Source organism: Onychostoma macrolepis, chromosome 02 (assembly GCF_012432095.1).
Source record: "Onychostoma macrolepis isolate SWU-2019 chromosome 02, ASM1243209v1, whole genome shotgun sequence".
Taxonomy (NCBI): Eukaryota; Metazoa; Chordata; class Actinopteri; order Cypriniformes; family Cyprinidae; genus Onychostoma; species Onychostoma macrolepis.
In genome coordinates, this window is record NC_081156.1 from 13,078,880 (window position 1) to 13,094,226 (window position 15,347).

The window sequence follows — 15,347 nt, forward strand, 5'->3', positions numbered from 1 at the left end:
GCTTCTGCAATGAATGAATGCAGTCTGGAAAGGCAACATATACGTTCTGTTTACTGTTTTACTGTAGCTGCATGTCAAGGTTGTATTAACTAGCTTCAAAAAACCTGTTCATTCTGCAGCCAATCACAAATCAAACATCTATTGAAGTGCAGATAGGGAGGAAAAAGAAAGAAACATGGTAGAGGATTCTCACTCAGTTTGGTATGGAAGCCTATTTCTGCCACAAAAGAAAAAAAACTTGCCTTGGCAATCATGACATAAAAGTCAAAATTATGAGAAAAAAGGTCAAAATTATAAAGTACACATAATTATGAGGTAAAATGTGTAATTCACAAGTCAAATAGGACTAAAAAGTATTTTATCTCTTTTTGTCTCATAAATGATGAGAATTTTTTTTTTCCATTTCAATTTAGCATTTCAATTTTACATTAAATGTAATCATTTCTCTCATAATGTTTTTACTTTTTGGGTCTTAAATATGACTTTTTATGTCATAGGTAGGACTCATGTTTGTCTTATAATTTTGGCTTTCGATCTTATGCTCTCCATGCCATAATTTCGACATGTTATAACATGACTTTATCTCATAATTCTCTGTCTCATAAATAACTTCTTGTCATTTTTTTATTTCATAGGTATGGCTATCATATTTTAGACGTTTCATTTGATAAATATGACTCAAAATGATAAGATTTTATGTCATAAATGCGTCAGAAATGAGCTTCCATAGTTTGGTAATATACATCACACAGTGATCATAATAACAGGCACATTCTATTCATAGTCACAACGCTCCGTCAAAGCAGAACCCTCCTGCACCTCAACCCTTCTGGAGCAAGCCGAGATACACAAGCGCTTGCAGCGTGACATCTAAACCCAAACAAAATAAACAACTGGGGCTTTTCTGTCCCTCAGGAAACCCCCGATCCTGAAGTATTGACAACATTTTACTATGAGCATTACGTCACTTTTGAACAGTCACAAAAGGAAAACGTTTGAAACCATGTTCCTCACAGAGATTTTCCAGTCTCTTGATGTGTCGTCACAGATACGCGACAAGGCTGCTGAATACACAGAGAGCGCAGGTAATGAGCATCGCATCTGTATTTCACTGGATACTGCAATCAATAATGTCACTATCATCCAACTCGCTGCTTGAATGAGGAAACAGTACTGTGGTTTTCTTGAACGCTCATTTCAAATGAAGAACATGTAGATCAAGAGGAAGAGGGGTAGCTGTCTCAACAAATGGAAATCCTGTCGTCAAGGGTTAGTTCACCCAAAAAGGAAAATTCTGTCATTAATTACTCACCCTCAAGTTCCAAACCTGTAAGACCTTCATTCATCTTTGGAGCACAAATTAAGATATTTTTGATGAAATCAGAGAGTTCTCTGGCCCTCCATAGACAGCAACGATATTACCACGATCAATGCACAGAAACGTAGCAAGGACATCGCTAAAATAGTCCATGTGACATCAGGGGTTCAACCGTAATTTTACAAAGCTATGAGGATACTTTTTGTGCGCAAAGAAACCAATAATAACACAATTTATTGAACAATTCTTCTGTCTGAGGAACCGTCTTCCACCATTTTGGAGAGTTCCCGAGAACGTAATCAACGTAATCAGCGTTGTTTACGTTCAGTATGTGCGCGCTTTCTACTGAACGTAAACGCCGCTGATTACGTAATTTTGCTTCGTAAAATTACAGTTGAACCCCTGATGTCACATGGACTATTTTAGCGATGTCCTTGCTACGTTTCTGTGCATTGATCGTGGTAATATCGTTGCTGTCTATGGAGGGTCAGAGATCTCTCCGATTTCATCAAAAATATCTTAATTTGTGTTCCGAAGATGAACGAAGGTCATACAGGTTTGGAACGACATGAGGGCGAGTAATTAATGACAGAATTTTCATTTTTGGGTGAACTAACACTTTCAGTTATCCAAATGGAAGTTGTTCATGCTGCTCTTTTCTATACAATGAAATTTTAAACTGGAAATGAAAGGGAAACTTTAAATAAGCACCATTAAAGTATCATAGGTGGTCCACATGACTTATGCGCTATATTTTTAGTGTTCTGAAGCCGTACTATCATTTGTGTGGCTAAAATTTAAGTCGTCGTTCCTGAAATTCTTGCTTCTTTGTTTGCATTCATTTTCACTGTTTCGAAAAGAGCAGCTTGAATCAGGGTTATTATCGTTAAATAAAACTAAAACCATATTGAAAAAAATAAAAAAACGTCGCTTGAAATAAACATTAACTGAAACTAAATAAAATATATAAAATCATATTTTATTTCAGCTAGTTGCGGAGACACAATTTCTCGTTTTCATTATGTTCAGTCAAAACTTGGTCAAAATTGAGACAGAAGTTTAAGTAAAATAAACTAAATAAACTAAAACTTAAAAACTAAATGTACATATTTTTAAAAAACTAATAAAAATGACAACCAACAACATTATTAAAACTTAAATATTAAAATATAAAAATATAAAAAATTAACAAAACTATAACAGTATATCAATGATACTTAAATAACACTGGCTTGCACATTTTTGTCACATTTTTCAGTTTTATATTTCATTGAATATTTTCCATTTTCCATTACATTCACTTACATTTTAATTTGTTTTTATTTAATTTTATGGTTTTAGTTTTTTTTTAGTACATCAAGGTAAACCAAATTAAATGAGAAATGTTGCCTTGGCAAAAAGCTGAAATATATATTCAAAGTGTTTACTGGACATATAAATTATTACAGTTAACTTGTTTTATTAGAATTTTTAACTTGGTTTTAACTTTAGCTTCAGTTTTTAACTATAATAACCCTGATTCTGCATTATTTGTGTTCCACAGAAGAAAGATAAAAAAGATTTTGATAGACAAGAGGGAGCAAAAATGATGACAGAATTTTCATTTTTAGATGAACTATCCCTTTAAAAGTATGGAGAAGAAAAACAAGTCATTGTCTCTGAATGCATAACAGACTGGACAAACACTTCACAGAAGGGTTACTACAAAGGGACCGAGACAAAAGGGCGAGCGAGAGCACAGCGTCACTGCTTGGAACCTTCTTCCTGTTCATCCTCTTCCTCCTCCTCCTCCTCCTCCTCCTCATCATCAAAAGACACAGCTCCAGAGGTATCAGAGATGCTTCGGCAGTGTCTGTACCAGCGGATGACTTCCTGAAAGACGTTGTCCTCCCCTTCCTCCACCTCTCTTCCATCCTCCTCCTCTTCGTCCTCAGGTGAAAGGCCAGACTCGGAGTAGGAGGTGGAGTAGTAGCAGGAGTCTCCCTTACTCCACAAAGGCCTTCGGTCTGGTTTGTGAACCGCACATATGGCCCTGTCGCCCTCGCCTTCTGAAAGCTGGAGTTCTTGGGCGTGTGGTGGCACTTCTTCTGAGATGAGTGGCTCGTCTGGGTCTGATTGACTGAGTGTGCCGTCGGAGCATGGGATTTCAGCGGTGTCTGTCTCAGCCTGACTTGGCACTGGGCAGCTTTGATTGGATAATACAGCGTCTAAGGGAGGAGCAAAGTATAAGAATACCTATAGATACAGGTCAGACAGGGCAGAAGTGGGCAGAGACAGAAAGATGACATGAAGCACAAATGGTACCAAAAAAAAGAGAATTAAGGCAAGAAGAAAACACAACAGAAAAGGCAGATGATAAACAGCAGAAAAGATTAATGAAAAAACAAAATTGCAGATGTTCCACATAAAAATAAATTCATTGTGACAAGAAAAATGCAGATATACAGGGTCCAAAAAATATATCTGAACACTTTCTGAATCAAAATGTCTGAATATTCAGTCACTGCACTACATAAAAAATATCATTTTGTGATATCTATAGATCACTTTTTCATTTTAAACAATAGATTTCTAGTTCCACATTCTGAAATCTAAAGTGTGTGTGTGTGTGTTATATCTTTCAAATATACACTACTGTTATTAAGTAGTGTATTAAGTTGGTTGTTAAGGTTTTTTAAGAGTTTCTGACACTTATGCTCACCAAGGCTGTATTTATTTGATCTAAAATAAAGTAATATTGTGAAATATTATCACAATGTAAAGTAACTGTTTTCTATTTTAATATAAATTAATATGTAATTTTTCTGAATTTTCAGCAGCCATTACTCCAGTTTGTTACATGACCCTTCGATTATGCTGATTTGGTGCTCAAGAAACATTTCTTAGTATTATAATGATATGCTACTAGTATGTTGTGCTATCTAATATTTTTGATTTTTTTTCAGAATTATTTGATGAATAGAAAGATCAAAAGAGCAGCATTTACAGTATTTCAAATGAAAATATTTTGTAACACATCCACGCTCAATTCATTTCTTTCAAAAATTCATCACTCAAATTCATTCATATGCTTTTTTGTGGCTCAATCTCCAAATACTGTATATTGACGTGTGTGCACTCACGCTCACCTGAACTCAGAGTTGTTGTGATTGGCTCGTCATTTAGAGGAGGATCCTCTTCATAGGACTCTTCATCCATCTCCTCCTCATCTACAGAGGTCCAGGCACGAAGCTTCGCCTCTGCAATGGCAAACTGCTCAGCCACACCTAAAAAAAAAGCAGAATCGTATCGAATGACCCTGGAGTTTACACAATGACGCTAATTAAACAGATGGCAGTGCAACAAAATCTCTTTTGACACAGTGATGACGTAGAAGTTTACTCGTGGTGCTTTTGTTCTGATTGAAAAAGCTCTGCTGCTGAGAGACTCAGGTTTTGCTATTAAATGCCACCCTAACTCAGCAGCCACATTTACTGCAGTCAGGAAACTGATGACAGCCAAACATGTAGCAGAGTATAAAAGCAGCCGGGAAAAGTAAAGTCAAAGGAGGAGAGCCAGAAGACAGGAATGAAGTAAACTGACATGCAGGATCAGCAGGTGTTGCTGTGTGACTGTGTAATCTAATTTAACACCATCTGCTGAGTCTAAAAGCCTTCAGCTGGCACATCACAGACAGGCTAAAGTTGACTGACACTTGATAAAATTCATTATTGTTACATTACATATTAATGCTAATTATATTCAGTATAACATTAATGGTAAAATAATAGTAATAATAAATACTATTGTAAAATAGAAACTATTTTCAAATTTTTAAACTTTAAAAAATAATTCACATTATTATATATGTAATGAAGTATATATATCAGACAGACAGACAGATAGCTAGATAGAAACAATTACTACATTAATTCAAATGATTATTAATAATTATATTATTAATTAAAATGAGGTAAAAGAAACTGTGTGTGTGTGTGTATATATACACAGTTTATTAACAGTTAATTAACAACCTCATTTTAATTAATAATATAATTAATAAACATATATCATATGTAAAGAATATATTAGACAGACAGACAGATAGATAGATAGATAGATAGATAGATAGATAGATAGATAGATAGATAGATAGATAGATAGATAGATAGATAGATAGATAGATAGATAGATAGATAGATGATAGAGTGATTATTAATAATTATATTAATTAAAATGAGGTAAAAAAAACTGCACACACACACACACACACACATATATATTTCAGAATTATGAAATGAATCTATAATTTTATTATATTTTAATCTTTAGTACTTCTATGAATGCAGTTTTTGACCTCACATTAGTTGATTATTACTATTAGTAATAATAAAAACTTGAAAACCTTAAAATAAATGCAAACCAGAAATATACAGATTACCTTATACATTCATGCACAATTTTACATTTTAATGTTCAAAAATGAATTTCATGTACACATTATTTGACAACAGGCCATGTATAAACTCCCACGCATCAATATCTTTGTACGTCAACAGTTATCTCCTTAACACTACTTTAGCAGTGAGAGATTTACAGCTGTACTGACAGGGTGGAAGGAGACACCCACCTGCTGCAAACCGGGCCTCCTGCTCACCCTCGCTGAGATGGGAGTAAGAGTTAAAGTGGGACTGCAGTGTAGCAGATGGAGGGTCTAAGGGCTTAGACCAGCCCTTCCACTCAATCAGATGAGCCACCCGACCCTGAGCCATGGCTGTGGGTTTGGTGACGTGATCTTTCACCACCTGTGAGATGCCTGGTGGGGAAAACACAGGGGACTGTTAAAGACTGATTAACTCAGTGTGTCGCTAACATGCATTAATGTTCATGATCATGCTACAGTTGTTAAAACCCTTACCATTAAATGATGATCTGGCCAGAGCTGCAATTTCCTGGATGCTAAGGGCTTTTCTTGACTTGGGGAGCATATCAATAGGGTCATCAACCTGAGGAAGCAAGTTCAAAGACAAAATGGACTGTGTAAATATTATAACTTCACAGGAACAAGCAGTTTAAAATGATTTAGTCATTAGTAATCAACAGTGTTGGGGAGCAAATAGTTACATACAGACACCAATGTTTCAGGAGTTCACAGAATAGGACACATGCATATTTGGTAACTGTTTTCATTTCTGTTTGGTTTTATGTTAAAGCTTTATTTTAGCTTTAAGACTAACTGAAGATTTGATCTCAACAACAGTATATAGCTATTAAATCTTGTTATGATTTTGAATCTGTATTTAACCTCAGAATGATCTCAAAGTAAAAAGAGGTGTTAAAGTTTAATTTTGTGGTAATAATTTACTGCCATTGTGTGAATAATTTGTAATCATGTAATCCATAGTAACTGTAATCTGATTATGGTCATTTTAAAATGTATACATCTATATATATATATATATATATATATATATATAATTAAAGTGGGTGATAAAATTCATTACATATCAAATAGATCCATCTATAAATGATATCCAAACATTTACTTGGGAATTATTGACAACATGGCTAAAACAACCATCAAGGAATTAACGGCCAATCACCAATTAGTTCTCTTACCTTATGACATCCCCTGACACACTTCTCTCGCTGTATGAATGTACCCATCGCAAGCATTGATTTTTCCAGTTAACACACAAGTGGTACTACAAGAGCTCCACATGAAAGTAAATGCTCTAAAGCCAGTGCTGACTCAAGCTCCACCTCAGAAACAGATGCCAAATCCACAATTAACCCTTTGACAATTCACTTGCACTCATCCAAGCTGAAGCATATGTTAGTTGCACGGGCTGCTCAAATGGATCTGTGAGAGATCAACCACACTGTGGCATTAATAATCAAAGCAGCTTATGGCTCAGACATATTTGGCCAATCAAGCCTCTTCCTGTGGCTTGTTAATTTGCAAACAGCATTCACTGCCATGTCAGATAATATTAGCCTGCAGCCCTCAAGATGATAATAAAAAGTCTGGCCACAGCTGGGGGCTAATGACCTCTGGCATTTGACATTAATGGGTTACATGACGGAAATCTGAATTGACAAGTGACATCCATCAGTTTAAAAAGAGAATTGACGTGTCCGATGAGTGATGAGGTGACTATTTGTAGTACTTGTACTGCAAAGCTTTCTGAAACACAGATCCAGTTTCTATTAGGTGAGATGGAGTATTCGTAAACCACCAAAACAAAAGTAGGCCACTGTGTCATTCATAACATGCAGCATTTAAGCTATATCCCTCCCAAAACCAAATCACACAGGTGGTTCAGACATAGATGTGCCTGATGTTGAAGTCTAGAACGCCGGTAGATATGCTTAAATCAGATTGCCCTCTAAAGCCCATAAGAAAAAGCTGCTCCTGAAGAAGATTGCAGCGGCACCAGCTGCCTGCCATGTTTCAGTGCTGTATGTGGGTCAAATATTTCTGCTTGATTTGGGGTTAGCCGTCACAGCAGAGAGACAGACATGGGCCATAGTGATCGTAATGAGGTCAATTAAGCCTAAACCAGACGATTCGGGCATAATTTACTTCATTACCCTGGTATTATATGCTAATACCATGGTACTTTGATTTGGTAATGATTCAGTACCATGGTACTGAATAACACACACCCTGCTCATCACACCATTCAGCAGACGCCTTCCAAGAAGAGCTGCAGAACAATTAGAAAAAGAAATTCCAGACACACCTGCAGAATGCTTTTTTTTTTTCTTCCACAGACCTCGGTCTATATATCCAAAACACAAAACATGGTGTTATTATGGTACTATGTGCAAAAAACACAATATTACTATGATACTATGTAAAAAAAATAACAACATGCTTTTACCATGGTATGTTCAAAAAATGTGGTATTACCTACCAACCAACCAACCAACCAACAAGGTAATACCATGACCCATACCATGTCCAAAAAAAAAAAAAACATGATATTGCCACACTAATTTCTCAAAAAAAAAAAAAAAAATATATATATATATATATATAATATATATATATATATATATATTTTGTATTACCATCATGGCACTATGCCTACAACATAGTGTTCACATGATACATACACAAAAACATGGCGTAGTACATGGCCTAAAAAATAACTATGGTATTATTACTAATACCATAGTAAAATTATTACTATGGTACTACGTCCAAAAAAGCAACATAGTTACATTTCCATGGCACTATCTCCAGACACCGTATTAGAATGGTACGTGCAAAAAAAAAAAAATAGTATTACAATATTACATATCCTGAAAAATAATGTACATGGTACTACTGTCAAAAAAATACAAAATAAATAAATAAAGTGACGTACTATGATATCCAAAACAAGTATAAAAACATAGTATTACCATGGCACTATGCCCATAAACATAGCATTTGCCCAGAAAACATTGTATTTGAATAGTACATTCTGCAAAATAACTTGGTAGCAAATAAAAAAAATAAAAAAATAAAATAATTTTACTTTCAGAAAGCAACATACCATAATTTATGTCCAAAAACACAGTAGTAGAATATAGTATAGTATAATATAGTATAGAATAATATAGCCTATATGTCCTAAAAAGAACATGGTAGCACATGGTACTACTTTCAAAAAAGGAACAAAATGTCCAAAATGTCAAATGTCCAAAAACATGGTATTTTGGTATATACACGTCCTAAAAAATAACACGAGAGTAGATGATACTTATTTAAAAAAAAAAAAAAAAAAGATCCAATCATTCTGCATGGCCTATAGAACATACAAAGATTTCGCTATAAACAGGAAAAATTAAATACAGACAAATTGTCACGGAGGGAAAGAGGTCACGCATTGAGATTTGTTTCATCTCAGTGAAATGTGCTGCAGCGTCTCGAGCAGCGTGTCTGCGTGAAATAAATATATAAACACAATTAGCCGTGTAAGGTCAAATATATTACAGCAATTGCAACAGAAAATGTAGTTGCAGTGAAGGAAAACGCATCTAAAATAGGCCACCTGAGCTCAATTCATGGAAAGCAACACAATGCAGTTAACGCAATATAAGGGACGGTCGTTATAGCAACAGGTAACCCGTGAACCATCTGTCCCTGAGCATCATTAATTCCCATTGACCATGCACAACACGCAGGCACAGCTCTATGAAATGTACCGCTGTATCAGAGCTACGATTTGGTTGGTTCGATTAGATTGATTTTCCTCAATCTGTTTTTTTTTTTTTTTTCAAATAAATATAATAACTGGCATCATTCCAAACACGATCAGTGATCTGAAATGCCCATCTGTTTCTACGCAGTCCCTGCACGACAGTAATGCCACAAATAACCGGTTAGTTACAGATGTATTTTGCGCTTTAGGTGATGGATCAGGCCCTAATAAATGAATCCCATCACAGAAGTGAGGGTGACACGACAGGACACAAGAAGTCCATCAGCTGCTCAAAACTGACTGATTGATTGACGAGCAGATCATTTTCATAAACAACAGTGTAACAGCAACAGCACTCAGCGCGTTTGTTTCCTGGCAACAGGCGAGCGCTGATATTATTCACGCGTTGTACGTGACGGCCTATTGCCATCTCAACAATACCAGCGCAATAACACATGCATTACAGAACAAAAACATTGATGGTGCGAGCGAAAATCGATGTGCATTTGGTCACTGACACTCAATACACACGTACCTTTAGATTTAGTTGGGGTAAAGCTGTCAAAAGCATTGCACATGGATACAGCATTAGCGTTGGGACTGGAGAGAAGAATCGCGGAGCCGTCTTCGGCAGTGAATAATAGACACTACCTTTTCTTGAGCATCAGAGACAGGGGCAGAAATGAGTGCTGTTAACCCACGAAACGCATCGTCCCTACCACACCGAGTCTCTCAGACAGCGTCATCCCACCTGTAATGCGGCTCTCTTAAAGACACACGAGTCTCTTTCACACGTACAGAGCTTGAGCGATGAGTGCAACTTACTATGGCAAGCCTGTTTAACATTTACAACTTAAACTAACAGCTATTTTTATGTTAGTAGTACCAGTGGCATAGCAAGTCAGCCCTGAGCCCATATGCAAAAAAATTGTACTTTATTCTTAAAATAGTATGACGTTAATCTTATTTAGCTGACACTAAAATGCCACTGTAGGGTATTTGTACTGCATGCAAACACAATCTTGGCACAGCGGCCCAAAAACAAAACTAACTAACTAAATAAATACATACATAAATAAATAAATAAATAAATAAAAATAAAATAGTATGAAGTTGACGATCCTGATCCCCATATCTCCTCGGACGCGCCTTTAGAGAGAAATGCATCTTTATGGATTACATAGGCTACTGAAAGAGTTTTAAATTTTTGATTTGAATTATTTCATTGTAAAGTAGTCATGTATAGACCCTTTTTGCGCCGACGTCACGATTACGTCACAGCGCTAGCTGGAGGCAAAACAAAGGGAAAACTGGAGGCGGCCCATTCAAACCAGCGTAGATTCGGCTACATAAGGAGCTTAAAATATCGTCTTGTTGTGATGTTGGATGCAAGAATCTATGTACTACAGGCCCCAATTTGAAATTTTAATGCATACCTGCTGCCACTCCCAGACAAAAAAACCGACGACAGCTGTGTTTAAACGAGATAAAACGAGCGGACTGGACAGAAACTATCGTCAAAAATGCTCGCGTTTGCAGCGCACACTTCTGATCAGAAAAGGTTAAATAAAGTATTGTCTTTTGTTGTTATGGATTATGGTTTGTGTTACGTGTCTAAAGATTTCTTATGCATCTCACAACTATGAAATAATGTCTGTGTGCATGTGTGTAAAACAACAAACTGATGAAGTATATGCTTAATAATCTGTAATATATATTATTGTGATTGATAGTGGCTGGACTTTCTAAGAACTTAGTAAGAAATAATAATCAAATACAGAAAGTTCAAAATTAATTTCTGGAATTTTTATTTCCAGAAAATATTCACATCTTCCTTTAAATGTACTGTATGTAAAGTATTGTAAATTTAACTTACATAATTTACAGGATGTATATATTTTAAAATAACTATTTGGCCATGATAAGTTACATACATCTTCAAATAATATATCATCACATTGAACGTTTAACTTTTTGTATTTTGGCCCATGCAGTTCACTCTCACATAACGTTAGCTGTAAAAATAGCCTGCTGAAGTTGAAATGTATATCTTCATGACTAGATAGACACAGGTGAGTTTCTCTTTACTACTCGTTAGGTTTCTCTAACGAGTCACTCAATCGGAGGTAACATCCTGTCAGATCGTCCATCCATGAGCATAGGGTCGGCCAATCTGACTTTGTCCGTTAAAGTTAACTTATTTAAATAACAATAATGGTCCTGCACAGTGAGTGACCTTACATATGCAGGTAAAATCGGATTTTCTCCAGCCATTGTTAAAAAATCAAGGTAAACAAACTTCATAGCTAGCGTTACTGAAGCGGTCAGTGGAATCTTTCTGCCTCCAGCTAAGCCCCGCCCACAGAAAAACATCACATTGTTTACTAACAGAAAAAGGGTCTATAGCATTCTATAAGTATATTTATCATGTCAGTGAGGCAAGTATTTGCTGAGTTTCGGTTCAGTTTTTGTGAAGTGTTCCTGCTCAAGATCAAGACAACCCTTGTTTTCTTTATTTTACAATAGCAAAACGTTTTGTTGATATTGTGAGTGCACACAGCTTCGAATGATGTATACTCTTACCTTTATGAGGAAAAATTATGGTGTATTTTAATTTTCCACTCTTATTAAGAAAAAAAAAACGGACAAGGGCCGGGCCCGTGCAGGCTCTATATTTGTTCCCTTGTTTCAATTAAAAGTTGCCCCTCGGTTCGGCGGGACCCAATCTGCCCGGGCCCATATGCACCTGCATACCCAGACGCTATGCCCCAGAGTAGTACTTAGCCTACTACTAGTGGGTACTCAATTATACACATATCTAGTAGGCTACCTTCTCCAATCAATAGGATGTTCACACAGCAGCAGAATACAGTTGTAAGTCCTGTATTTGAGACTTTAATATGGTTAAGTTCACAAAAAGTGCAGTTATTGTGGGAGTGACAACTGCATTCTCAACTTCTTCAACTTCAAAGTCTAACCAAACTCACACCCATAAATTTTCATGACTGCATTCTAAAAAACACCTGCACTACTTGTACAGAACCGAACTGGACAACTAGTTGTCTATCACATCCCACAATATGAGAGAGCCCCTCTGCACTGCACAAACACATCATACGGTAGCCGAGAGAGCTCAACACACTGCAAATAGAAAGAACACCTCCAAATTAAGAAAACAACTTCATCAATTTGACAACACACGCTGCAAATACTCACAACTCAACCAAATAAAGAAATGTGCTGCAAATAAAATTCTTTATTTGTTTGTGTTGTGAGCATTTGCAGCACCTGCTGTCAAATCGATGAAGATGTTTTCTTGATTTGCTGGTGCTTTTTCTATTTGCATGTGTTTTCTGAAGTTGCAGAACGTTGAGCTCTCTCGGTCACCGTACATCTAACTAACAGTGGTGGAGATGTGACATTCAGTCACTGTTCTTCTCCACTAGAGCTGCTCCCTTCAGTCTTGTGTTCTACACATTTGTTGACTCGAATGCTCCGCTGTCCACCCCAATATAAAAGTTGCTGTTGCCGTCGCACATTTATTCAGACAGGATTCGAGACTGTTATTTTGTGTGTGTGTGTGTACAGATAGATAGATAGATAGATAGATAGATAGATAGATAGATAGATAGATGGATAGATAGTCCAAATGCTCCATTAAAAATCTTAAACATGTAATGTTACTATTAAAAATCTATATTAAAAAAAAAATATTAGTGTATATTAGGAGAATTGGAATGCATCCCACTAAGTATTTGAACATGTACAACTAAAGAATAAGTATTTGTAAGTAGATCATGGTTACTAAACAGATAGGATAGGTTTAAGTTTACATTAACATTCCAATAATACAGTCCCTGTGAGACTAATAGTAAACAAATAAGTGACTAACTTCATAGATGTAAGGAATAGGCCTAATTGACAACTTCATCAATTTGACAACACGCGCGCTGCAAATACTCACAACACAACCAAATAAAGAAACGTGCTGCAAATAAAATTCTTTATTTGTAAAATAAAGTGTGCATTATTTTTCTAATACTTCAACGGACCGAAGTCAATTATTTCCGCTTATACTACGGTTGCCACACCTCAAGACATCGATCAGATGATATATTTCAAGGCATTCGTCCGGTATTTCTACTTAAATAGCTATTGTGAGTAGGATTATTTCTTCTGCATCTCATCCAACTCCTTCCGTTCCTAATTCCAAAATGTCATTTTAAACCTAACGGAGGCTTAAGCCGTTGATAGCAGATTAATGCAGTTAATAAGTAAGTTATGAGAGAGAGAGAAAGAGAGACAGATTACCTCTGTGCGTCTCTCAATAGTGTTCGGCAGCAATGTCTCTAGTTAAAGTGAAACTTATTTCCTTTTGTTCACGAACAGCGCCGTTAGTTGTTACCTCCTTGTGAGAAGTCATGTAGTTTCTAAGTTGTTTACTGAAAAACTTGTCAGAGTAGCGCTAACAACATTAGCGCCATGTATGCTAGTGTGTGTGCAAACTGTAACTTATGTGTGGTCTGTGAAGTAGAGAGAGCGGGAGAGATAGAGTATGTGCTTTTCGTACATGGACATGGTCTGTCGTTTTTATCCTTTTGTTTACTATATTTATTTGTTTGGCCAGTGTCCTTGGTTATTTTGCTGTTGTAAGACTTTTGAAATAACAGAAATCATTTGGTGAAGTGATATGGTCATGTAATGCGGTCAAGAGCTGCCTGGAAATACGTTCGCCGTGCGTTTCCATGAAAATAATTGCACACCTTAGAACGTTCGTCAGCCAATCAGATTCAAGCATTCAACGGCCCCGTAGTAGAAACCAAATTTAATAGTTAGGCTTAAACTAGTCACTAATTGGTTTACCTACTAATAATTTAAAAAACAAACAAACAAAAAAACAACCAACATAACTATTTTTAAAGAATAAATGTTTAAACGGCTTGCCATACTTCACAGCGTGTGGCTGTTTCCTCAATACATTTTCATTCCCTGGGTTATGAACCTGTCATTTGCTCGCTTCTAATGCAGTCAGTGGCACCTGAGATAATACAATGGAAAACATATTATTCATGCCATGGATACTGCTGCTTAATAAGCTTATAAGGCTTCCTAAACCTGTAAGCTGTAGTCTGAATAAGTGGTTGCCTTTATATCTAGCGTATAATCATGCCTATATGGATCATAGGTTCTGTTGTCTCAGACAGCCAATGATGCATCAATTTACCCTGTTGTAAGGACATTAAAACCTCTACATTTCAAGGTCAAGAAGCTACAACACTGATGCTTTTTTATTCAGCACATCCAGAAAAAAAGAAATAATCTTTAATTCAGCAGCAGTCAGAAACCATAACTGCAGCTGTGCATGTGATACATGGAAAAAGTGTAATAAGCTAGTCGTGTCTCAAGGGTGGGCTGTGGTTTAAAATAACTTGTTAGAAGATGTCTACCTTCCGTGACTAGGTTGCCTCTACTGACAATTTGTCCTTATGCACACGCTGAAATATTTCTTGAAGATGAATAGCTATTCATATATAGTTCCTTCTGTAGACGAAGACTTTAAAAAATAAAAGCTAACATCACATTTCAATAAAAACCCAATAACCCTATTCATCATCTTTTGCTTACTCTGTTAGAAAATATGCTCATTTTGATTAGGGAGAAAAGGAGTCCACATCCAGCAATAATAAGCGTTTGTACTTTGCCATATAAACAAGTTTTCAGCGGGGGACAACTTAGTGCCATGATTTTTTCTACAGCATGTGAAATTATTAACATTAAATTCTCTAATACAAACCTTAGCGTCATGACCTTGAGCAAAAGGCTCATAACGAACAGTAAGCCCTGCCTTAAGCATA

General features: G+C 36.2%; 1 protein-coding gene across 2 annotated transcripts; it reads right to left on the reverse strand.

Annotated features, from left to right (window-relative positions):
* Positions 1–1,863: 1,863 nt before the first annotated feature.
* fam131aa (family with sequence similarity 131 member Aa) lies at positions 1,864–10,439 on the reverse strand. Of its 2 annotated transcripts, XM_058753877.1 has the most exons (6): positions 10,028–10,439; positions 8,044–8,082; positions 6,216–6,303; positions 5,928–6,113; positions 4,447–4,584; positions 1,864–3,525 (listed from the first exon to the last, which is right to left on the reverse strand). In XM_058753877.1, the coding sequence occupies exons 1-6, from the start codon at positions 10,079–10,081 to the stop codon at positions 3,062–3,064; spliced, it is 969 nt and encodes a 322-aa protein (XP_058609860.1). In that variant the 5' UTR covers positions 10,082–10,439; the 3' UTR covers positions 1,864–3,061. The 2 variants fall into 2 exon arrangements, with proteins under 2 accessions (XP_058609860.1, XP_058609869.1); XM_058753886.1 differs by lacking the exon at positions 8,044–8,082 and having other exon boundaries at positions 10,028–10,438.
* Between the last annotated feature and the right edge of the window lie 4,908 nt (positions 10,440–15,347).